General features: G+C 39.7%; 1 protein-coding gene across 3 annotated transcripts in view; it reads left to right on the plus strand.

Annotated features, from left to right (window-relative positions):
- scap (SREBF chaperone) overlaps window positions 1-25,773 on the plus strand; it is a 30,782-nt gene that overhangs the window by 3,400 nt on the left and 1,609 nt on the right. For all 3 annotated transcript variants that reach the window (XM_054622081.1, XM_054622080.1, XM_054622079.1), the window contains exons 2-19: window positions 485-685; window positions 3,645-3,765; window positions 4,245-4,402; window positions 4,979-5,199; window positions 7,805-7,910; window positions 8,728-8,900; window positions 9,849-9,975; window positions 12,271-12,383; window positions 12,646-12,740; window positions 12,986-13,084; window positions 13,972-14,184; window positions 14,772-15,160; window positions 15,834-15,986; window positions 21,330-21,531; window positions 22,916-23,031; window positions 23,832-24,378; window positions 24,797-24,882; window positions 25,234-25,316. In XM_054622081.1, the coding sequence (XP_054478056.1) occupies window positions 564-685; window positions 3,645-3,765; window positions 4,245-4,402; window positions 4,979-5,199; window positions 7,805-7,910; window positions 8,728-8,900; window positions 9,849-9,975; window positions 12,271-12,383; window positions 12,646-12,740; window positions 12,986-13,084; window positions 13,972-14,184; window positions 14,772-15,160; window positions 15,834-15,986; window positions 21,330-21,531; window positions 22,916-23,031; window positions 23,832-24,378; window positions 24,797-24,882; window positions 25,234-25,316 (3,124 nt within the window). In that variant the 5' untranslated portion in view covers window positions 485-563. The remainder of the gene's footprint in view (window positions 1-484; window positions 686-3,644; window positions 3,766-4,244; window positions 4,403-4,978; window positions 5,200-7,804; window positions 7,911-8,727; window positions 8,901-9,848; window positions 9,976-12,270; window positions 12,384-12,645; window positions 12,741-12,985; window positions 13,085-13,971; window positions 14,185-14,771; window positions 15,161-15,833; window positions 15,987-21,329; window positions 21,532-22,915; window positions 23,032-23,831; window positions 24,379-24,796; window positions 24,883-25,233; window positions 25,317-25,773) is intronic.

The following is a 25,773-nucleotide window of genomic DNA, read 5'->3' on the forward strand; positions in this document are numbered from 1 at the left end:
CCTGTCAATCACAGTAGCCACGCCCTAAATCATACCCTGCTTTATGGTCTATTTAACTATAAACTGGAGCATCATTTACTAAATGAACATCATGCTGTATTGAAGAAGACTTGAAACTAGAGATTGAGACCATAAACTCATGTTTACAATGTTTACTGAGGGACCTTGCAGAGCAGGACTAATAAAGGATTATCTTATCTTATCTTAAATCAAGAGAGAAGTAGAGTCACTTTCTCATAGACTTCTATACAACCAGACTTCTTTCCGCAACCTCTAGATTTCACACTATACCATATATATCCTGGGTAAAAGTTTGTTTTTAGTAGAACAATTGGTATTTATACCAACTATTTATGATGTAGATGTTCGGGTGAATATGTGTGTGGGGAAACAAAACAGTCATTTGTGTCCATATAAGGCTTCTACAATGTTAAAGACTAATTTAAATGATCTGTTAACGTTACCGTCTCGTTGGCTCCTCCAGGTCCCTGGATGCCCCGCGGCGCACCGTCCTCGGCCGCGCAGTGCTTACCAATGGCCGGAAGTTGACCCCGCCCACCAGGATGACGCTGCGCGAGCAGCTGAGAGAGAAGATCTCGGCGGCGTTCTACCGCCACGGGTTACTGTGTGCCTCCTACCCAGTACCCATCATCCTCTTCACCTCCGCCAGCATCCTCACCTGCTGGTAGGTGTTCTGTCTGGACGTTTGGTTTTTAATGTTTCGGTGCTCAAAGTTTGGATGAAATTCTACGTCTTTGGCAGCTAGAAATTTGGAACTTCAATAGAAATACAAGTAGAGCTGCTGGAAAAATGTATAAAAATCCTCATAAACTAATTATGGGGTGCATTCAAACTACTTATGCTACAGTAGAGTGGCCTCACAGTACTGATTGTTAAAACTCGTATTTGTTTTTTGAGTGTGTGTCAGAGAAGTGCTGATTGAAGTTATTTTTAGGTCAAAGGCATTATATTTTTGTCTCTGTTGTGGAGAAACTTTGAGTATTTAGGTTAAGGTTCAGTGATCAGCAGTGCAGCAGATGATTCTAAATGGAGCATCATTTACTAAATGAACATCATGCTGTATTGAAGAAGACTTGAAACTAGAGATTGAGACCATAAACTCATGTTTACAATGTTTACTGAGGGAATAAACCAAGAGAGAAGTAGAGTCATTTTCTCATAGACAACCAGAGGAGTCGCCCCCTGATGGACACTAGAGAGAATGCAGGTTTTTAGACAGTTCGTATTGGCTTCACCAAGTTGCCGCCTGGTGCCAACCCAAAAATCCCCAAATGGGCAAATGTAGTCGTAAGTGTGTGTGTGGATACCAACACACATATAGTGAGTCATTTTATTCTCTGCTCATTTAGAAATGACTCCAATTTAACTTTTTTTAAATATTTTCAGTATTAATGCTCTGAATATTAATTTAAATACGCTTCAAAGGCATCAACCTCTTTTCCATCCGTGCATGTGTTTCCATAAATACTTATATGGATAAAAGGATTGACGTGTCTGATTAGTAAGTAGTATTTGATGCTGAGAAGTTTTTGTCTGTTTGAGGGATTGTCAGTTGGGCTGTTGTTGGAATTCGACCTCTGACCCCAAAGCCTGTTTCTTAGTACGCACCCCTTTTTGAATGATAGTAAAGCAATGTTGTTATCGTGTGTAGACGGACCGAACTGAAGGGAAAGTGATTGGTCGGACAAGAAACAGGCTTGGCTCGTCTGAACCGGCCATCTGCACGCACATAACCCCCCCGCTGACACCACAAACACTCACTCTCCACACGCACACTTCTACTTTTGCTAAATCTCTGGTCAAAAACAGAGAGAGGACACAGGTCAGAGAGTTGTTCTGAGTGCATCAGCGGAGGCATTGTGAAACAATCCAAGCAAACCCGAAAACGCACACGTGCACCTGCTGCGATCTGTCCTCGCGGCACCTTGCAGCAGGCGTGCAGAGCGAGTAGGCCGCTGACCGCCACCCGGGGCGACGTGAAAGAAAAGAGCTTGACGACGGGGATGTAAAAGGCACGGCCCCGAAGCAGAGGGCTGTGAGAAAATGGCCCTTGTGAGAATGGGAGGCCTGTCCCTCCATCTGCCTGTCAGGAGGGGGGCTGGCTGTGCACAAAAGAGGCCTTTGTGGAGGTACAGTGACCTTGCAGAGTGGGGGGGAGGGAGAAAAACAGAGAGAGAGATAGAGGAAAAGCTTCTATCCAAACTGACAGGGAAATTTGAAAGAAGTGAGCAATATTTGTTCAAAAGCACAAAATGACCATGCACTGTCCTCGTGGAAGCTGATAATGTTACTGATCAATAACAAGTCACTCAGCAAATACTAAATCACAGCACCCCAGAATTAAATTATTCTTATATTATATGGCCAATAATGTATTTTAAACATGCTAAATTCCAAATTCATAATATATCTATGATCGAGAGAGCCTCCACACGTCTCATAACCCAGTTTACAGAGTTTACAGTGTTGACTTAGTGGCTGCGCTTCTGCAACAGCGTTGTGTGACGGGGCGGCGTTATCGGAGGTAACGAGGTAGTGATTATCTAGTGAGGGTGTTTGTACTGACCAACAGCACAAAAAGACCATGCACCGCCCTGCTAATGTTACTGATATCAATAACAGTGACTCAGCAAATACTTTATAACTCGCTCCTCAGTTTAGGGATCAATTTCCTGACCCTACCAATCTCCTCCTCGGAGGCTTGTGTGATAACTAATTGGGAAAGCTGATGATGTCATCGTACATTATCATAATTTCCTAAATCCATTTTCTTATTATATCACATACATTTTTTTTTATGATCTTTCGTAAGTGGAGTCTTCAGATTTGGGATTTAATTTGTCTAATTTTCAGACACATTTTCAACAGACACGAGTATAATCCTAATTATAACCATAAACCATCAAGCACCAGTTTAACACTACAATGTGTCAAAACGCACACACATTTTCATTGTCGCTGCTTTTTAATAATGCTTGAGTGCTAAAAAAGCTTCTCTCCCACGACTTTTGATTTAGAGAGGATTACATTCAACCGTGTTTTTGTTGTGTTTTGTTGATGGTTGGTCTGCATGATCACTTAGCAGAAATAAATAAAGCAGGTACACACTGTTTATTATCTATCCATCTCTCCAACCGCCGCTGAAAGCTCATCTGTCAGCGATGTTTAAGGGTTGCTCAACACCACCATTTTAAAATGAACTTGTTAACACATAAACAAACACACACACCGAGGGCAAGAAATTAGTTGGTTTGGTGCTCTGAGGAAACGTGTTTCACAAGAACCAGCCCATTTCCAGGAGGAACTGGGAGGAGATCTCTCCAGGTAGCACTTAATCTTTCAAGAAAAGCCCGAGGCCCAGGTGTCAGGTTCTCTGAAGGTGTTGCATCGTGAACACACACACACACAGACACACATCAAACACGTGTGTATCAAGTATCCGCTGGTTATAAGCTATTCAGCTGCAAGAAATTTGTCTAAATGATGCGTTCAGGGGTCAAAAGTTTCCAAAAATCGTCAGACTTTGAGAGGTTCAAACATTCTCACAATTGTGTTTCATATCTATTATGCATCTTCTGAACCCAACCCTCTCCCCCCCCCCCCTCTCTCTCTCTCTCTCCCAGCTATCCGTTATTGAGGCTCCCCCTGCCTGGGACGGGTCCTGTGGAGTTCACCACGGGGGTGCGAGACTACAGCGTCCCTTCCCATGAGCCCCAGGGAGACCTCGGAGAACGGCCCGACTGGGTATGAGAAGAGAAAGCACACACACACACACACACACACACACACACACACACACACACACACACACACACACACACACACACACACACACACACACACACACACACACACATATGTTTATAACATCCCTGAATTTTTTCCTCATTCATAGAATATCTAAACCTTGAATCCTAATCCCAACCTACGACTAATCATAGTCTGGAATCTGAATCCCCCATATTGTTGTCACTCTGAAAGTACAAGGCTGACAAGTTTGACAGCAGAAGCAAGATGGAGGCTCATGAATAATGGAGGAAGAACACAAAGCAACGGCTCACTTACTTGTCGGCAGTAGTTTTAATTTACAGAAGGCCTTTTAGGAAGGACAACAGAAAATACTTTCACTGTCTCGAGTTCTCGTTTAAAAAGCATTAAAGTCTGCTAATGCGGCTGGTTGAGTAGACAAACTGAATGTGTGTTTGTTTGTGTGTGTGCTGCAGTACCGGGGTCCTCCGGTTGCCTACATCCAGCAGGTGTTGGTGAAGGCGGCGGTGTCTCCGTGGGACAGCAGCCTGGTGCCGGTGGACGTGTTTCGGTCTCCGCTGGGTCGAGCCTTCAGCCTGCTGGAGGAGATACGCAACCACGTCCACTCTGACGGGTAAACACATGTAAAAACAGTGTCAACCCCCATCAACAAACAATTCTGCACGTCCCAACTATTAGCTCGAGTCTCAAATCTACGTCTTCTAGTTGCTTGTTTTTTCTGACCAACTGCAAAACCCAAAGATAAGCAATCTGGTATATTTTAAAATGGAAAACGGAGAGAAATCCTCGCAATTAAGAAGCTGGAAATGGTTAACTTTTGGCATTTTTTCTTGAATAATGAAACAATCAATCAATTTTTTTAATAAATGTATAATTTTGACTGGAGGTAAAGTGATAACTGAATATTTAAAGTCCATCATCCATGTTTTAAACAAGGCTGCACATTGATGATTTTGGATTTTAAATTAAGTCTGTCGAGTTAATTTAGTGACATGACTTTTATTATTGTTCAATTATGCAGTTAAATGGATAGATAATTGAAAGATTAATGTTATCTTCTGCTCAAATACTAATTACACGAGGAGCTTTTTGTATTTATAAGCTTTGTTAATATCTTTCCTCTCCCCTCCTCCACCTCTGTTCCTCACCTCCGTCTTCTCCTTGTCCCCCCTCCTCCCCCCACCATCAGCTCTGGGGTTCGCAGTCTGGAGACGCTGTGTCTCCAGGTGACGGACCTGTTTCCGGGGTTACGGCGGATGCAGTCGGTGCTGCCCGAGCACGGCTGCCTGCTCGTGTCTCCCGGCAACTACTGGCAGAACCAGCGCGAGCTGTTCGACCAGGACCCCGACCTCCTCAAGACCATCCAGAAACATGAGCCCAAAGGCCTGCACACCTCGGCCACGCTGCGAGGTAGGCATGAGGACGCTGATGCACAGTTTGCACACATGCTCATTTTCTTTGCTGAAGGGAAGTTTAATCAAAAGGAGAGAATGGCATAAAGGTGTCGGATGTGACTTCAGTCAGTTTGAGAATGTACACAGACAAACAGAGTTTTGAAATGTAAAGTTGAGATTGAAGTGATAGAAATTCCTATATTCCCGAACCTTCCTGGTGTTGTTCTGTGTGCGTTCATGCAGAAGACCATGGTGACATTTTAAAGGGATAGTTTGAATTTTTTTGGATGGGGTTGAATGAGGTATTCATGCGTTGTCAGTGGCAGCTGGCCGAACAACATTACGGGTTTGGGTGCAAACCAATATGCTGCTGTGGACAGGGGCAGCAGCAAATCGTATGTTAGACACCTAAACAAATCATTATCAGTTTAGGTTTACATTTTATTTAGAATATATTCACCACTTTACAGAAAGCCCCCAGAAAGCTGCTGAAGCTGTTTAAAAATTGCTTAAAAACCACCAGTCTCCATTGAAAAAAAAACTGTAATATTTACCTTGCAGAACACTTAAGTTTTTGGTCTACTCCTGCCTGGATTGTTTAGATTCACACAATAACACAAAAAAAACTAACCGATCGAGGCAGTGTTAAACCAGCAACACTGTCTTTTGCGGGGTTAAATTGTGGTTTTGTTGAATCTTGTTGCCTTGAAGAGATCATAGATAACTGCTTCGGTTCCCAGACAGAAAGGGCCTGTGTGTGCACGCATAAGCTTGTGAAAAAATATTCTAAATATAGTGTTCATTTGAATTTAAAACTCAGGGTAGTGAAGAGTGCCGCCTGCCATCAGACACTGACTGGATAAGTACCCTTATACAACCCCACTTCAAACAATCCGTACTGTCCCTTATGTCATGGATTTTCTTTTTTTTTTTTTTAAATGTGACAACTTCTATTAAATTCATGGACTTGTGTTAAATCTTATAAATTTACTCCAAATACGTCTCTAGTTTTTGTATTCTGAGACACACTAGTTGCTTATTTTTCACTTTATTGGGTTGAAATGTGTTGTGAACATCTAGGTAACCCTAAGGATTATTTGGAGCATTTATTCATGTAAATAGTTGTTGCTAAATGTTTTACAGTAATCAAATTAAATAAATAAAAACATTCACGCAAAAGAAGGATCTTTAATTCGTAGAAATATTTCTATTCGCTAGTTTTATCTAGAAGTTATTCGAACCTGTATTAAAAAAAATGAAGTGCAACAGACCTTACTGAATATAGCTTCAGAGCTAAAAAATATGTTTTTTTAAAGACATTTTGATTGTTTATTTTCATTAATTTAGAAGTCTTTTTATTGAAACAAAATATCATTGCAGACATATGAAAACATTTAAAGATGTTTTATTACTCTTAGTGAGTTGTCTTGAAATGAGTAGAAAACCCTTGAAACCTTCAGTTTAACCTTTGCTGCAAGAGCGCTGTGCTCTTCTATGATATTAAAGATTAGTCACCATATCCAGTCGGAAAGGAAAAAGCATTTTACTGTGTGGTAGATGATTAGCATGCTGAGCATCTTTTATATAAACCTTTTTTATTTGTTGTTATAATGGTGTCGCAATAAAGGAGAGGAGTTTATTCAGAAGCTTTTATTCTACCTCTTCCAACGAGGCAATCTGCCACCGTTCCATTCGATTGCCATCAACAGGAGTAATTGTAGGGAGGCAGCGAGCGTTTGGGATTAGCATTAGCAGAAAACTAAGAGGCATTCATATCAGAGAACAAGCAGCTTCATTCCTCGGGGACTTACTGAATAAAAGCTTTGCCCACTGACATAGTGAACCAAATCACCCTCTCTGGTCGGGAAAAGCCAGCTCAGCATTCTGCCTCAGCTTCCAGCTCAAAGTGATTTCAGAGGTTAGAGGAGTTTATTCTGGAGCCGGAGTCCGGGACAGCTCGGCCAGTCAGACCGGTGACTAATGACTGGCTACTGAATATTTGTGACTCACTACAACATGACAATAAGTGTCATTTACAGAAAATCGATGTCATTTTTGTTGACCTCAATAATGCCTTTTGTATTTACATCTGTTTTTGTTTACATAAGAATGTCACCAACATTTTAAGCTCATTTTAATGCCAGGATATTCAGCAGAGTTTTTGTTAAACCACGCGTAATAGTCTATTCTAATATATTGTTTTTATATTGTTTATATATATATATATATATATTATGCAAAGAATATAATCTTTAATTTGTAGAAGTATTTATATCTGCTAGTTTTCACTTTGTTGATTCTCTGAAGTATTAATATAGTTTTATCACATCTAGAAGGTATTTTAACCTGCATAAAAATATGCATAATATTTCTATTATATCAATTATATATATATATATATAAATATAAATAAAATAATTTAAGCTTATGCGTGCATGTCTGACTATTAAGAATTAAAAGTTTATTTCTCTTTAAAAGAGTTTAATTGCATTGTTATGCTAGTATATTATCAGTATATCAGTGGAATAAAATGGTTTGAAAATGACAATTATATTGTTCATTGCATATATTTATGGGTGATGATGTGCTAATGAGCTGCACTCTGTGTGTTTGTGTTGTAGACCTGCTGTTTGGCGTCCCTGGGAAGTACACCGGGGTCAGTCACTACAACAGGAAGAGGGTGGTGACGTACACCATCACCGTGGTGCTGTCCAGCTACGACGCAAGGTGAGTTACATATGCAATAGAAGAGAAAATAATAATGCAGTTATACGTTTCTGCTTTTGCTCAGAAATCACAGAAAGTTTTCTGTTTTTCGTCTGTGAAGGGAACATTTAAATTAGCTTTTTCTTTTCAGTTTTATTTCACTTTATAACATCATATTAAAGCAGCTTTTCTTACGCAAAGTCTGCTGCCTCTGTTGAGAACTATATATATATATATATATATATTTTTAGGGGCATTCCAGGAGTTTTGTCACATGAATGGTAATTAAATCGTGCAGTTTTTTTACATATCCAAAATCCATTTGTTTCTCTTCTTACAGGCTGCATTACTTATTGCTGGCTGCTTACTATGACTGGAGTAGCATTTTGCATAATTGATATTTGAGGCATTAATAATATAACAATCGTTACACTGCGTTTTAGTCAACAAGTTAGATTTTACCAAAGTGCTGGATTGTTTTTTTATTTTATTTTTATTTTATTTTCATTTTTATTTTTATCGTCTCTTAATCTATTATTTACAGGAAGAAATGTGGATTTTATTCGGTCTGTCTTTAAAAAAGAGGCCAATCATCTGCATCATACTACAATTTCCTTACAGTCACTATCTATATATATCTATCTATATCTATATATATCTATCTATATCTATATCTATATATCTATATCTATATCTATATATATATATATATATATATATATATATATATATATATATATATATATATATATATATATATATATATATATAATAAGTCATTTAGAGGGATGTTATCTGCGGTGCTGATGATGATCTGGATGTCTCCGTGTGTCTCCAGGTTCCTGGGCAGCCTGCGGTCCCGTCTGAAGCAGCTCCACCCGTCAGCCAACTGCAGCCTGAGAGACGACCACATGGTCCACGTCCACTTCAAGGAGGAGATCGGCATCGCGGAGCTCATCCCCCTCGTCACCACATACATCATCCTTTTCGCCTACATCTACTTCTCCACACGTCAGTCCCACCACACTCTTTATTTGTTTTATTTATTTCCTTGTTCACACACACACACACACACACACACACACACACACACACACACACACACACACACCACTTAAACTCTTGAAATGTGCAAAAGATCCAGACTCGTGCCCATTAAGTCTTTTGTGTGCACACGTGTAGATGTGTGCCAGGGTTGTTCCTGTCTGGTGCAGAGGATAATCCTCACACAGGAACATTGTACTCCACTGTAAGAACTTAACCCTGGACGACTCGCCTGTGCAAACATCAGCGCAGGAAACAAACGCATACATAGTCAATGTACACAGAGTAATATTCACACTTGTATGAGTTAGTTGATTCATGTTTTGCACCTTGAAACCTTGAAATTGCATCTTACTTCAGTTTTGCCAATTTCATTTTTTATGTAAGACAAAGTGAGAAAGTGATTTACTTCTTGATAAAATACATGTTAGTTTTTAATCTCATTAATTTAATCTCATTGTTGGCATAATTATAAACATCCTCTTATGTTAATCAATTGGAAGAACATTATGTAGCTAGATCTTTACAATCTAGGGATTTTCAGAATTAATGGTTGAATATAGAAGTGGGAAAGAAATAAGATATTTTGAATAAAATTGAAATGTTTCTTGATCTACTGTTGGCTGAGTCAAGTTTCAAGTTCATGTTTAATTAAGTATCAGATTTGGTGTTATTCATTGGCATCTAAATCCTCCAGTTTGGCAACACTTGCATGCCACCTTTAATAAAAAAAATAATTGGCACAGAATTAATCACAACTCAAGTTATACACCTGAGGTGATGAAGTAGTCTCTTTAAAAAGCCAGCTCAGTACAGAAAGTATTAAAATAGTTATATGATAACCTTTCATTTTGAATATAATGGATGGATGGATGTAGTATCCTGTCCTCATCATGTCTTCTCTTTCCTCTGCAGGTAAGATAGACATGGTGAAGTCTAAGTGGGGTCTGGCTCTGGCTGCTGTGGTGACGGTCCTCAGCTCCCTGCTCATGTCTGTGGGACTCTGCACGCTGTTTGGACTGACACCCACGCTCAATGGAGGGTAGGAATGCAAAACATTTTTTATGTCCACCAAGAGAATGAGTGTGAAGCTCTGTCTGTCCGAGGCTAATCTCTCATTCTGCTGAAGCAAACTGTATAATATTTAGTTGTGGCTGCACATTCAAGGACCTCTCGTGGTTGCAGCGACTCACACTTTCTCCAAACAAACTTTGGCAAACCCTTAACTTTTCATCTTGGGTCAGTTTAAAAGTGTGTGATGACCCATCAGTCTCAGCTTTACCTAATTTTTGAGTTTATTTTTATTTGACTTTATTAATTAGCCAATATTAGCACACTAACATGCGAAACTTGGAAGTTTAACATAACAAACATTGTAACTGCTAAATATTAGCATTGTTAGCATTCATTTCAAAGCACCAGTGTGTCAAAGTGGAGCCTCACAGAGGTGCTAACCCGGTTGTTGACTCTTCGGATGGAATCAGGAAAATGTCAACATGTATCTTACTTTGTGCATTTCTTTTGACAGAAACATTTTTATAGTCTTATTTTAATAAGACCAACTGTAGGGGAAACCAAACTGAGCAAAATCAATAAATCTCCAACTTATTTATAGGAAGTCACAGAAAAATAATGAAATTAAGTTTCTGAGTTTTAGATGGAACCATTTCTGCAGCGCTCGTTTCACACTGCTGTTGATATTCAAATGTATCCTGTTAATATTTAATGGCTGTTACAGTTTCATCATTATCTCTTATCTGAATCCCTGAAAGACAAGGACAGGTCCACACACACACACACACACACACACACACACACACACACACACACACACACACACACACACACACACACACAGGCTTATTGACTTCCCGCTTCCTCTGCATTGACTTTTACTTGGATTTGTGTTAGTATGGATGAAGGAGACGGGACGTGGATGTGGGCGGGACTTCACGAGGGGGCGGAGATGTAGCGATATTGACATTTAATGGTTGTCCAATCATTTGAGGATTATTAGAAAGCAGACTTTGTGGCGTGATAACGGCACACTGTTGTCCAACCAGTGGACAAGATCCACGCAGGTCTGCTCGGGGCCGTGCTTGTGCTCACATCAAAGTCAACACAACCAAGATATGCATGCCAGCTACACATCCCGCTCACGCGTGGTTGACTCCGCATAGAGGGCTGCTGATATAGTGGCAGTGATAAGGTGTGTGTCTGTGTCTGTGTGTGTCTGTATTATGTACTGAGTGGATCTGATGTAACATGCAGAGAGCTGTTGACTCCTCTGTGACCCAGTTATACACTTGGTTCTACAGAACAAGCTTAGCTATACTCTCAAACTAATCTCTCCGTACACTTCAACAGGGGGGGAAATTCCCAGCGGACACCTGCCAGAAATTATTCTGCTTAATTAAGTTTTGGCCTGTGTCACACACTTTTTTTTAGATCCATGTGTGGCCATACAAAAGCTGATTCTTAACCATTTCAGGGTGATGGGGAAATATTTGTTCCTTAGATTTACTGCTGGTACTTTAGCTAATAATCCAGGCACTAAAGCTTGTGCTTTTTGGGTTCGCTGGTGCTGTGCTTGTCTGGAGCGCTAAGTGCTGCTGGTAGCTTTACCAAGAACTGCTCATGACTCCAGAGAAGTGAAGAAGGGTTTTGTTGTTACGTTAGCACATCCAGCAGCAGTAGAGGACTGCAGTAAATGAGCCACAGCCTTTGTTTATTCTAAGCTAATTAATATTAAATGAGTTGAGTGTCAACATTGCACCAACATCAACACTGCACCTTGTTGGGTCCCCAGCAATACACCTGTTGCATGACTGCATGAATGGTTGTGGAGATATGCCAAGCACACACAGACAGGCTTTAATATACTAAAATAAATCAACTTTATAGGTAGGTTGTCAGATTTTCTCCTGAAGACAGAGGTACAAAAACATGCTAAAATGGCAGCACCTGCAGCATATCCACATGCTAACATCCTACAGCATATACACAGTATGCAAAACCAGTGGCATCCTGGTGAAGTTGTTAGACCTGTTACCTCACAGGTCAATGAGTTCGAGAAAGCCAGGGTTCGATCCCCGGTCTGGGCAGGGCTTTTCTGTGTGAAAAGATATAAAAATCAAATGTAAGATAATAATAATAATGCGGATCATAAAATTGAGCCCCCAGTTACCTAGATGTAAATAGACGATCAGGTGTGGTGACCCCTAAAGGGAACAGCCGAAAGAAGAAGAATATTGAAAAATATGCAAACCCACATTCAGAAGTGAGTCATGGTTTAGTTCATTTTATATTTAATGTTTTGTCGTTTTTCTGTCTGCAGGGAGATCTTTCCTTACCTGGTGGTGGTGATCGGCCTGGAGAACGTCTTGGTCCTCACAAAGTCTGTGGTGTCCACCCCCGTCGACCTCGAGGTCAAACTTCGCATCGCTCAGGGTAAGGATAAAGTGTGTGTGTGTGTGTGTGTGTGTGTGTGTGTGTGTGTGTGTGTGTGTGTGTGTGTGTGTGTGTGTGTGTGTGTGTGTGTGTGTGTGTGTGTGTGTGTGTGTGTGTGTGTGTGTGTGTGTGTGTGTGTGTGTATGTTGAGTGTGTTTGTTGCTTTTGTTCTTTTTCAGAATGTATTTAAAATTTCAAGAAATTTTTTTTGAAGAAGATTACCAACCCTAGCTTTACATTTTGGGCCTTGTCTCCCCTCCAGGTCTTAGTAATGAGAGCTGGTCTATCATGAAGAACATGGCCACTGAACTGTGCATCATCCTCATTGGATATTTCACTCTGGTGCCAGCTATCCAGGTAACAGAAATATGGTTGTTTTATAGTATTGGAAATAATAGTTAGATGTGTTTTAAATACTGAGACAGAATAAGTTGAGGAATCTTTTCACACTGAGCTTCATGTGTTGTTCTTGCGTCACATGACACACTCGATTCTTAAATATTGGACCTATCTGATCTAGTCATTGTACCGGGTTTTACCCGTTTATTAAAGTTAGAAATGCTAAAAACATTTTCTTTGTCTCCCCTGGTGTCTCTGTGTAGGAGTTCTGTCTGTTCGCTGTGGTTGGACTGGTGTCTGACTTCTTCCTGCAGATGTTCTTCTTCACCACAGTGCTATCGATAGACATCCGACGCATGGAGGTGAGAACTCTCACTTATGCATGCAGACATTGGCAATCATTATTTTATTAAAATCACATACACATGCCACCGTTAACTTTAAAGTAAAACCCAGCAGGTTGGGCAATTTAGAGAATATCTTTGACCAGTTACACAAAATATACAAAATGTGGCAATAAAACTTCATCAAAAACAACAGAAAATTAAATAAAAGGACATTTACAACCCAAAACATTAATATTTCACCAACTTTAAATGAATAGTGCTTATAAATACAGCACCAAAGCTCATTGAGTCAGTAGAGCGCCAGACTAAAAGCCTCTTGTATGATTTTCTTAAAAAGTAACCGGTTAGTTACAGTTTTGAGACAAACGGAGGCGCATATCTACCAATCAATCATTATAATCAATGTAAAAAATGTCATATGTAAACATAAAGTTAACATGAAACGGGTCAAACTGTGGCTTAACACACACAACCGCTTTCTCATGAGCAGATTTGAGGTCGCATGGCAGTTACAGGTCCACGTACATTCACCGCATAGTACTCAGATTACTGGTTTCAAACATGTTGCACATCTTTTCTCTCACTGTTCTACTGTTGCTCCCTTTTCTCCTGTCACACACATACTGGAACCTTTCATTTGTGTTTAGCTCAGTGCACAGCTAAATGAGCATTAGCACCATAAGCCTATACATTTACATACACCAAAAATATATCCGCTTACTCTTAAATCCTTAATCCTCAGAAGAATATGTTGTAAAATATGTTATATATATATATATTGTATTATCCATATAATGCAACTAACAAATATATTCAAGTTGATGTATTTTTGTTAGATTAACTGTTTAGTCTTCAACACAGTTTCCAAAACGTGTAAATCTCTCAACCCCAACCATCCACAGCTGGCTGACTTGAACCGCCGCCTGCCGGCCGAAGCAGGTCTACCGCCCCCGAAGCCCGGCCCGATGCGTACCCGCGAGGTCCCCCCTCCTCCGAGGCCCTCCCCCCACACCATCACCCTGCAGACCCCGGCCTTCAGGAACCTCAGGCTCCCCAAGAGGCTGCGGGTGGTGTACTTCCTGGCCCGAACGCGCCTGGCTCAGCGCATCATCATGGTGAGAAGATTGTGTTCAGAGCTGCTGTAAATGTCTACTGTTTCATGGAACAATGTTGGACTACTGTGACCTCTCTGTGCCTGGTTTCATTGCTTTACTTATTACATTCTCATTGTATTAATGCCGCCAACACTGACTATTAGTTGGTTCAGTGACGCATCAGTGTGGCTGCACCCTCAAGCTGACTTTCACCTGTGTGTCACTGCTTTGAAATGGATTAATAGCTTTGCAATTGAAACCACATCAAGAGGGATAGGTAGTTTAAGACTACATCCGCATTAATCTAGCTAAATCTGACAAATGGTATCGTCAAATAATTTGAGCTCTAGTTTGAGAACGTTTTTCTGCTGGTTATGGCACCGTGAGAATGCATGTGTGTAATTTGTTTGGTTTGTTGTGTAGTTATCATAACAGGTCTATATGACAAGAAGAAAAATATGCCTGATGATTGAACAGTGTGACATGATATGTGAATGTAAACGATGGAGGTGGAGATGTGACTTTTTCACGCCAGACCAGGAAGTAAAAGTCAAAGAAATCTCATCTCAGCTGACTGATCACCGTCATTCTTTTTGCTCCATCTCCAGGTCGGCACGGTGATCTGGATCGGCATCCTCGTCTACACCGACCCGGCCGGAATACGCACCTACCTGGCTGCACAGGTGTCTGAGCAAAGCCCTCTGGGAGATCCCGGGGGAGGCGGCCTGCCCCCTCATCTCGGCGTTGCGCCCGTGTTTCGTGGAGGCGATCCGACCAGCACCCTCACTATCCACCCACCACCAGATCCAACTCCCCTACCCGAGAACCAGTCACAGGGACACCATGGCGCCGCCAGGGTGGGGCCCCTCCCCCAGGCTCCGCCCCCAGCTGTGCCCCAGATCACCTGGGGAGCAGAGGACGAGGAAGGGTGGAGGAGGCTCTCCTTCAGGCACTGGCCGTCGCTCTTCAGCTACTACAACATCACTTTAGCCAAGAGGTGAGCGGGGCAGGAGAGTGATTCAGTTATTTTAGTTCTTTACCGGTAAGATGAGCTCACTTTGACTCAGAAGTGGCTTGAATACTGGAAACTACATCAGCTTACTCACCAATTATGAAAACTCTGGCTAAGATATCAGACTTTATCAACCCATTAAAATCCAATTTCATCACATTATTGATTCACATCACATCACGTTTGATTTAAATAAAATTAAAAAACGAACTGTCTTTGAACTACGAAAAAAAGGCTTTAAAGTACGCTGCTCCTTCAGCTTTGAATCTGTTGCAAAATCACATGAATTTTGGGAGCTGATCTCATTGAATGCATTTTAAGTGATTCTAAATTAGGATTGTCTTTGGATATCTTTATAATTCTGTAATTTTGTTGTTTTGTTTCTATTTTATGTTTATTTTTATGTCTCCAGCTGTGTTATTTGTGCTGCAGCCTGTCTTGACCAGGACACTCTTGAAAAAGAGATTTATAATCTCAATGAGTCTTTTACTCCTGGTTGAATAAAAACTGTATTAAAATTGTATTATTTAACTACTGCCTAGAAATGCATTTATGTCCCTACATAAAGGTGCATTTGCCAGTTTTTGATTCTGCATTCTGTAGACCCCATCAGGTTTTATAATCTATATTAATATTATCACTGGTCGTCTTGTTTCAGGTACATCAGCATCCTGCCCGTCATTCCCGTCACTGTTCACCTGAGCCCTCAAGAGGCCATTGAGACGCGTCACCCTCAGGACACGAGGCACCCCCCTCCATCCATCCCCAAAGCCCCGGTAGATCTACAGACTACAGACCTCACCCTCTATAAGTAAGTACACACACACACACACACGTCTTTTGACTTGAATTTAAGGATTGATAAGGCCACCTAATCACTTGAGAAACCTGGTTATTGTGGCAACCCATGTACATGTCAACACATCAAAAAGAGAGTCGTCCAAAATAACTTACAACAAAGTCTGACTGAAACCGAAAGTGCGCTTAATAAGTCTGTTTCATCAGCTCAACAGATGGTTATTCAATACTAGGTAGGGGAGAAATCTGATCACTGATCAGCTGCATTGTTTCTTTTTTTTAATTTTATTAATTACATTGTTGGTTTCTCGGGATCTTTTTAGCTTATAAATAGGGTCAGAAAAATGAAGACTGGATTTAAATCTTGCACACCGCAATGATTTCTTATCTTTACGTTTGTTGTGATAGTAACACAAACTCATGTTGTTCAGTTTAAATAGTTTACACAGTGCCTATAAAAGAACATCCAGCTCCTTTTGCCTTTTTATGTTTTATTGTTTTACAACATTGAATCACGTTGTAATGTTTGTTTTTGAGAGAGACTGTCATAAATTGATAAAGTACTTCCTTGGTTTAAAGAAAACACTCACACACAGATTAGTGAAAACAAGGGCCGCAGCAGTGAAAGGTCCTTGGCCTTGGGTCTTTTCCACCAGGGTGTCATTGAACTGATTGCATGGTGGACATTGAATCCTTTCTGCAGGAGGTCGAGAAGTAAAATAGATTACAAGGTGGTCTGGAGTCAAGGCAATGTTAGTTTCCTTCAGGAAAACTGTCTATTTCAAACTGCAATTATTGTTGACAAACAAAAGACGAGACTAAAGTGTAGTTAAAGAAATAAAAAAAGCCCCAAAACGGGAGAACACAGACACAACAATGATCACATTCAGGAGGACTCAGAGTAACTCACTTACTTAATTATAAGATTGACAACAACGGGACTTCAAAGAAACGAACTAGGGGATATTTTGGACAGACTAGATTGAATGAAATGTTCAATATAATCCGATGACTAGAAAAAAGATTAAATTGTAAAAGGTTTCATTGATTCAAAATAAACTAAAATAATTTGGGTTGTCTCTGACTAAGATATAAAAGACTAAATAGAAAAACAGCTGATAAAATTAACAAGAGTTGCAAAACAAGTCAGAGAACGCATAGAATTTTCTGTTTCAGGTGTTTTATGGGGTTAAATGTTTTTTATTACACAGTGCATAGGAGCCCTTTTTATTTTGCTTCTAGAAGAGGAGAATGAAGGAGAAGCTGCATCTTTGATTTATAGATGCATGAAGTTCACTGTGCCAGGAGTTACCGGACTGATTGTCTCTTTTTTAGTGTCAGATAAGATAACAAAGATAAGGGAGGGCGTTGTTATCGTCACCCTTTGACAACTATTGTGTCTCTTGGACTGCACCAGCCTGGTCGACTGGTGGCTTTAAGAGAACCTGTGGTGTTTGATGTAACATGTTTTATGCTGTACAGTCTCTGAGAAATGAAATATTCTAGTTCCTAAATGCATTTATTTTGTTCTGTAGTTTTCATGTGAGATCTTCAAGGACAAAAAGAAACGCGTGACGTCTTGAATTCTTGATTCTTTTGTTTTTTCGTGACCTTATTTGGCTCCATTGCAGCCTTTGACAGCTTTACTTGCAGATGATGCGTTCAGGTGTTGGACAGCTGTCGCTATTAAATAAGTTTTCACTGTGAACACTCACATTTGACTTCTTTTGGTCGTCTCAGACTGCATTGAGGGGCTGAGATTTATTAGCATGTTTTTGAGCTAGTTTTTGGATAGTTGTCACATCTGACCGCTGTGCATCTGGAATACTTGTGTGAATGATAGTGTCTCATTACCACGACAACTAGCAAGCAAGAGCTGTATAACAGCATATTTTTAACAGGTTTTTTTAATGAGGGGATTTAGATTCGTCCTCTTGATGCGCCTGAAAATGTAGTTCAACTTGTATTTTACGTGATGAAATGTTGCGTCCACTCTGGAAACCGCTGGAAAAAGTTCAGCGTTCACTGTGCCGTGTTGTGTAAGGCAAAGTGCTGTCACCTTGACTGCTAAGTGGAAGGCCAAGTTATTTTCGTTTCATCTTTGGACAGTAGATACCAAGGGCTATCAGCTGAAGTCAGGTCAGGGTCATGACCTTCACAGCTGAGTTTGAGAAGGCCAGTGTGATAACGGAGTGCATGCTTTAGTGAGGGTCGAGAGGATGTTGCAACACGGACACATGCAGATTGTTTTCTAATCTCTAGGAAAGGATCTTTGTATGCAGCAAAAAAACAACAGTAATTGGATATCGTAAATATCTGCGACCTATTTCAAACATCAATTCGCTGCTCATTCTGTCAGTGCAAACCAACACTGCATCATATTGCCTGCCTCAGAGCAAATCTATCATCTCCCTCACCTCCTCATGCATTAGCATTTAGATTTGTTTGAATTTTCAATATTTCTTTCAGCATGTGTTCATGTTGATTCAAAGTTTGTGTCGAGAATTGAGAAGAATCTTTGAGTAAGAAAGAGAATATATGAGGAATTCAACGTTAAAAAAATTTGCTTAAAGGTCACCCCAAAATCAAAAAATATATATTTTTCCTCTTCCCTGTAGTGCTATTTATCAATCTAGATTGTTTGGGGTGAGCTGCAGATTGTTGGAGACGACTTCCTTCTCTCAAATATAATTAAACTAGATGTCACTCAGCTTGTGGACTCTCTGCCAAACATCTGTACTGTTTAAAATGAGCCCAAAGTTATAAAAAACACAAATTATTAATCTAAATCTATGTATAACAATACTGTATTTATGTCATGACTATTTTACTATTCCTTTAATGGCTCCTTCCTTAATCGGCTTTATGAGATACTGACCTGCTAAAATATTTAGGATCTGTGACGCTGTCATTTCTGTAATCATTACATAAACAAGATGTTCCATCCAAGTTCTTAACAAGTATATCTTTAATCTGGGAGCAGCGAGAAATATTGAAACAAACATAAATATTTGTGTGTATTTCTCTGTAATGTGAAAGTATTTCGGAAAAGAGATCAACCTACTACGTTGTTTCAAAACCCAATTCTCAACTGCTAGAATCACAATATGACAATATTCCCACATTCAAGTATTGAGAACAGGAAATAGCCACCGTCTTTGTACCAGATTTCTGACTCTGTGTTCACATGCTGCACTGTTCGATCAGGTTTGTGCTCAGTCACTGCCAAGATCAGATTTGAATTCTCTCTGGAGTAAATCATAAACTGGACTGTGCACATTTTAAAATGTCACTTTGCAGGCGTGTTTCCAGAGTGTTGACTTAATAAGTTCACATTGTTCAGACCTGGGCCGATACGGATCAAATACCCGTGTTAATTAATAAGCTGAATGCCTCACTGTGTGGAAGAGATTTGATCATTCCTTTATGTGTCAGGAAGCCTCAGGCCTCATTTTCTTAACATTGAACAGTAACAAATAAATACATAGATATAAATGTACTTAAATGCTTTTTATAAAAATAATGGTGTTCAACACCAGATCGGCATATTGTCACAGGTTCCCCATCCGGCTATTTGAGTCAGTATTGAACAGATTTCCGGTGCATCTCTAGTTTAGACTGTCACAAACCAAAGTCGTCACGTACATCCGACCTCTTGTTAGAGATCAAGTGGGCGAGAGGTGAGAACACAAACAACAGGACGTGACCCACAAACATTTATTCATAAAGAACACACTGTTGTCCTCTCAAAGCTTCCGTCATGCTTTGAGATCTAACAAAAGCAGTACAGACTGACTCATATTCTCTTGTCTCCACATCCGATAGAAGAGATAAAATTGAAGTACAGGAGAATTCGCCCTGCTCAGGAATGTGGATCGAGGGTTAGCAGGTTTTCCATAACAGTCTAATATGTGAACTATATGTGAGGACGGTTGATTTGTAAACGAACAGTTTGAACTCACAGAAACCAAATATAAAACAAGCTTTTTAATTCTAGCTGTATGGTTTCTCATCAAAACTCCATCATTATGGTGTAAAACTCAAACTTGAATCATCTTGAAATCATCTTGATGGGTTTAAGATGCTGGAAATGTCGTCACAACATCTGGTTTTGAAAGGGCCTGGGACCTTGGTTGCATATTATGATGATAATAATAATAATAGATGATAATACATTTCATTTAACTGCACTCAAGGTCACCTTACATCACAAAAGATCAGTAATAAAACACATAATAAGCAATAAAGCACCAGTGATAAAACATCAATTTGTTATCTTGCGTCTGTCCTTCCTCTCGTTTCCTGTGAGCTCTCTAATAAAAGCAAAAATGTGACTCCATCTTGTGGCTTTTTGTTTTATGACACATCATTCCTCGTGCTCCTGAATTCAGCATGCAGCTTTGTGTTTAAAGGGGAGTTTTGGTTTTTACAGCTGGGTTTTTTTTTTTAAGGGACTGGTATTTCAGGCAATGTTGGTCACACACCTTTGGCAGGTTTCATCACCACGGTTATGTCACATTCCACAGCAGGTAGAAGATGCATATAAGTTATGAAATACTCACTTCAGGACACAGAGCTCAGCAGGAATGAGTCCTAAAACCATGAGGTGTAACTTCCTGTTCCGTTGTCATAAAAGGAATATGTTTTTTATGTTAGATGCCTAAAATAAGTTCTGTGGTTAACACGAGCTTTAGAGATATTAACGATTTGTATCACGAACATAAAAAATCCCGTTGTGAAATTGGAAGCTTTTACGTGTTGTTTTATAGGCTAATGTTAGAAACATGTATCATTTAAAAAAAAAAAAAAGTTTTATAAACTGAAATGATTTTCTGCAATAATTCATTTTTTTGTTGAGGGAAAAAGTGTGATACTAACTTGCTGTTTGACCTACAAAAATACGTCTTCCGCTCAGCGCCATGTTACATTATATATTGGAGAATTTGTCTCTTTACACTTTCAGTTTAATTATTTATTAAACAATCTAAAAAATGTAAATGATGTATAAAGTTGCTGACCTGAAAGTATTTAAAAACTGTTAAAAATGAAAGAAAACACGATATAACTTTAGAGGAATATGCATGTTAATGGAACTATTGTTAAAAAAAATATTGTATCACAGATAAAAGCGTGATTTTTCTGGAACAGTTGTGGCAAAAGAAATAAAAATGTGTGGTGCATTTTGCAAGTTTTAGGTTGTTTTTAATAATTAAATAAAACAAATATAAAAAGTTTGCCACTAGAAGGCTGTGGTTCTACTGGGAATGGTCCACAGTGTGAATTTGTACAATAGTGTCGATGCTGCAGAAAACAAAAGTCTTTAACTGACTCCTCCTTTGTCCCTCCTTCCATCCAGGGTGGCCGCTCTGGGCCTGGCGGCGGGCGTCCTGCTGGTTCTGCTGCTCTTCTGTCTCTACCGGGTGCTCTGCCCGCGGAACTACGGCCAGAACGGCGTTGCTCATGGGCGCCGGCGCCGAGGGGAGCTGCCCTGCGACGATTACGGCTACTCGCCACCCATCAGCGAGATCTCACCGCTGCTGCTGAGGGGCCACAGTATGGTGAGAATGGAATTCATTTAAGAAGACACAAAAGTAAAAAAGTAGTAGATTAGTCAAAATGGTTTGTGTTCTGCGATAATTTAACTTATTGTTTGGGACGGCATTTTATCCCATCAGGAAGCCACAGGATATGTTTTGTAAAAGACATAAAGCAGGGAAAATTGAGTCAAAAGATCGTCAAAAGTCATAACTTTTAACACACAGACATTAAATACATTATTGATATCATTCAGGGAGACTTAAACTCCACAGGATATCATTATCTCTGATGTCCATCACAACTAAACGTCCATAAATCTGCTCAGAAATCATAGAAAAAAGACGCTTCAGTAGTTTCTTCAGTATTAAAGTATCCAGTTGTGTTTACATTTAAGGGTAGGTTGCAAACAGGAACTCCTCATAGTTCATTCATACATTTAATGGCAGCAATTTTGCCAAAATGAAAACAAATACATGCTCAAAACAAACACCAGTACCTATCTGTTGCTGACATTACAACAGATAACAGCTTTGTTTCTTCTGTCGTCATATTTCTTCCCAAATAGGCCTATATGATGTTAGCATGTTTCCATTCATCAGATAAGCAAATAATAATAACTTTATTTATAAAGCACCTTTAAAAAAAACTGGGTTTACAAAGTAATTTGAGAGTCAAAGAAAAGCAAAAGCAAGACACAAACGATCCACTTTAAAATACAAACGCGTCTCTCTGTAAGAGATTTAAATTAAAGAATAACTAGACTGTCCACAAGAAAAACAGAAGGTAATTGTGTATGTTATTATTTATTAGTATTATTAGTAGCACCTAAACTATGGAATGCTAATAACCCTTATGGTTCGCTTAAGACGGATCTGTTTTGACATCTCATGTGCACCAGGTCTGCCTCTTCTGTATTTATTGTGCGTTGTGTTTTTTCACTATGTAGCTTTGCACTTTTTAAAGCATGTGGTCAAAATGTGTTAATTGTTTTATTTTGAAATGCTTCTTACTTGCTATTCAGTATCTGCAGATAAGGAACACTTTAAATATCTACACTGTAGAGAAGAAATCCATAAATTCAGCAGTTAATAACAGACCTGAGCTCTGTTTAGATTGGAATGTAAACCTGAAAAACTCTTGACACCTGCTCTTAAATGAGTTAGTGTCACTGAGTTCAGTTGTCATGTTAAACATACTGTAATTATTGAACTGTTCCGTTGCTTGAAAGAAGGACCCATTGTACGTATGTGTGCATTTCACAAGAGGAGTCAGATTACTGAGTCAGTTTGGAAGATAAGGAGATCACTGTGTTAATCAGAGACACCGGCTACCATAAAATACAAAGTGTGGAAATGAAAAGGAAATGTGTTCATGTGGTTTATGGTCTGTATTCCTGTCTCTCAGGACATCGAGTGTTTGGCCAGTGACGGGATGCTGCTGGCTAGCTGTTGCCTGGCAGGACAGATTCGGGTTTGGGACACTCAGACTGGGGACTGTTTGACCGTCATCCCGAACGACGGGTGAGTCATGTCACCATATCCATTTATTTAGTTAGTGTTTTTACGGTAACGTGTGTCCAGCACTTTTTATTTAAACCTCTGCTTTATCATTGTTGATGCAAGATTAACGTGATTTTAGTTGCTTTCTGATGGTCACACTCATTCCTTATGGTATCACACTAATGATTTTATTGTTTTTTATAAGTTTTCAAAACTAAATATGTGAAAATGATACTCTCAATTACAGCACAACTGATATTTTTGAGGGTGATATCTATTTGAGTTTGGAAAAATCTGAAAGAAGTATATTGCCTTACTGTTTTTCATACATCCAGAACATAAACAAACATATTTGAGTCACTTAAGTAATTTTTTTACAGACTTGTGACTAAGATATGTACTGAGCAGGACATTTGTTTTTTTACAGTTGAAAAAAAAATACTTGTCAAAGCTCTCTGGTACTGCAATTTGTTGTTGCCTGTTGACTGACAAACAGTACCAGTCAAAAGTTTGGACACACCTTCTCATTCAACTACTTTGAAGAATGTAAAATATAAAACATATTCTGGTTTGTTGAGCATTTGTTTGTTTACCACATAATTCCATATGTGTTCCTTCATAGTTTGGATGTCTTCAATATTAATCTACAATGTAGAAAAAAATAAAAATAAAGAAAAACCATTGAATGAGAAGGTGTGTCCAAACATTTGACTGGCACTTAGCATCTTAACATCCACCAGATTTATCTCCCTGAATAACTCTCAGTATAATTTTGATGATGCCTTGAAGCTCACTAACTGAGCACCCTGTTTCCTCCTCAGGCTCAGGCGGAGCAGCAGCAGTGGCTGCTGGGAGCAGCGGGACGGCTGGGACAACGTGAGCGGAGCCACGGATTCCGAGTATTTCGGCCCTGAAGCTCACGCCGCCTCCATCGGTTGTGACGGCCTATCGGAGGAGGAGAGCTACCCGCTGAGACGCCGCATTCCTCCAGCATGGCCGCCTCTGTTCACCGACCAGCCCGATCTCACCCAGCTCATCGACACAAACTTTGCCTCCCAGCCCCCCTCCCACCTGTGCACCCCACCCAGGGACGGTTTTGACTTTGGGGGTCTGGTGGAGCGGGCCTACATGGAGCACGAGCCCCCCTCGCCCTCCACCTACCCCTCTCCTTCCTCAGCCTCCTCCTCGCCGCCCTCGGGGGCTCAGCTCCAGAGAAGACCCAGCTTAGGGGACTCGGGCGCCTTTTTATCCCATGAAAGAGCCTCAACGGCGGGGTCGCATGTGACAGCAGACTGGGAGAGCTCCGTCTGGGCCATGGAGCTGAGAGGAAATCTGATAGCTGCTGGGAGGAGCAGCGGTAAACTGGAGGTCGGTCCAATCTAGAATATATATTCATCTTCTCTTTTGTTTTCCCACGAAGAATAAAATGTGTTTTTAGGTTTTTTTCGGTCATGATGATGTAGAAAGTCTTTAATACATATTTTGTAAAAGATTTAGTGTTAACTTTCTGGTGATTACATCTGGTAATCTTCAAGTCATTTAAGGACAAATCTCATTATTGTCCAATATCAATAAGCATTAACAGAATGCATACTTCATACCTTTTAAATGCTTCATTTTTCAGGTAAAAACAGCATCTTAGTGCTCAGAGCTCGTCATGTATCTGAAACATCCACCTCCTCTGTTGTTCTGTATAAAACATCACTTTAAATGAACACAATGCTTCATACACAACATGATAGAAATGTAAAGTTGATTCACTTTTTAAACTTTTCTTTGGTCACAGTTGTGGGATGCAGTAGAAGGGTCGTTACGCTGCATTAATGAAGACGGAGGGTCTGGGATCACAGCTCTAGCCTTCCTCAACAACAGGTGAAACACACACACATACACTAAACAATGCTTCGTCTGGGAAATTTAGTCATAGTAAGGTTTTATCCCAGTAAAAAGTAATTTACTGGGATAAAAGAACGGTTTCTGAACACCTAATCATTCAGTTTCTATTAATTCACTATCCTCTTATAAACGGGTTGGACTCGCTATGTTTACACGCTTCCTCTGCTGCAATGATGCATACTAAATTTCCATTTCAATACAAGGTTTATGTGGAATCTGTCTTTTTTATTTATTTAAAACTTAACTCCTGGCCAGATCTTACACATTGCACCTTTTTAAAGTAAGACCAGCCTGACTAATCATTATCCTCCATGTTATTTCCTCCAGAATCGTAGCGGCTCGGCTCAACGGGTCTCTAGATTTCTTCACTGTTGAGATGAACAAACCTCTGGGTCTTCTGCAGTACAGAGGTGAGGCTCAACAACACGACTCACGTTTCATTATCGTAGTAATAGAGTGGTGTTTTTATTTTGATCAGGACAAATTTATTTGTGTTCACCATTAATCAAGATTAATCTTTGATGGAAAATAATCCTCAGTTACTGAAACATCATTATCTTATGTTTCATAAACCACAAATTATAAACTAGAGCTACAACAATAAGTATAAAAACAGAAATTTAATCTGCTGACTATTTAAAAAAATGCTCAATTGCTTAAGCCTTTTTTTTGTTTTTAAACAAAAATGTCTTGTAAGATGTTCTCAAATGTGAAAATGATCTGTTTTATCTTGTCTTGACATTGTAGTAAATTTGATATTTTTAGGTTTTCGACTGCTGGTTGAAAAAAAAAAATTAAGACATTTCATGAAATAAACTTTGGGATTTAGGAAGTTTGGATACAAGTTTATTTAATTAACAGAGAAAA

Source organism: Anoplopoma fimbria, chromosome 20 (genome assembly GCF_027596085.1).
Source record: "Anoplopoma fimbria isolate UVic2021 breed Golden Eagle Sablefish chromosome 20, Afim_UVic_2022, whole genome shotgun sequence".
NCBI lineage: Eukaryota > Metazoa > Chordata > Actinopteri > Perciformes > Anoplopomatidae > Anoplopoma > Anoplopoma fimbria.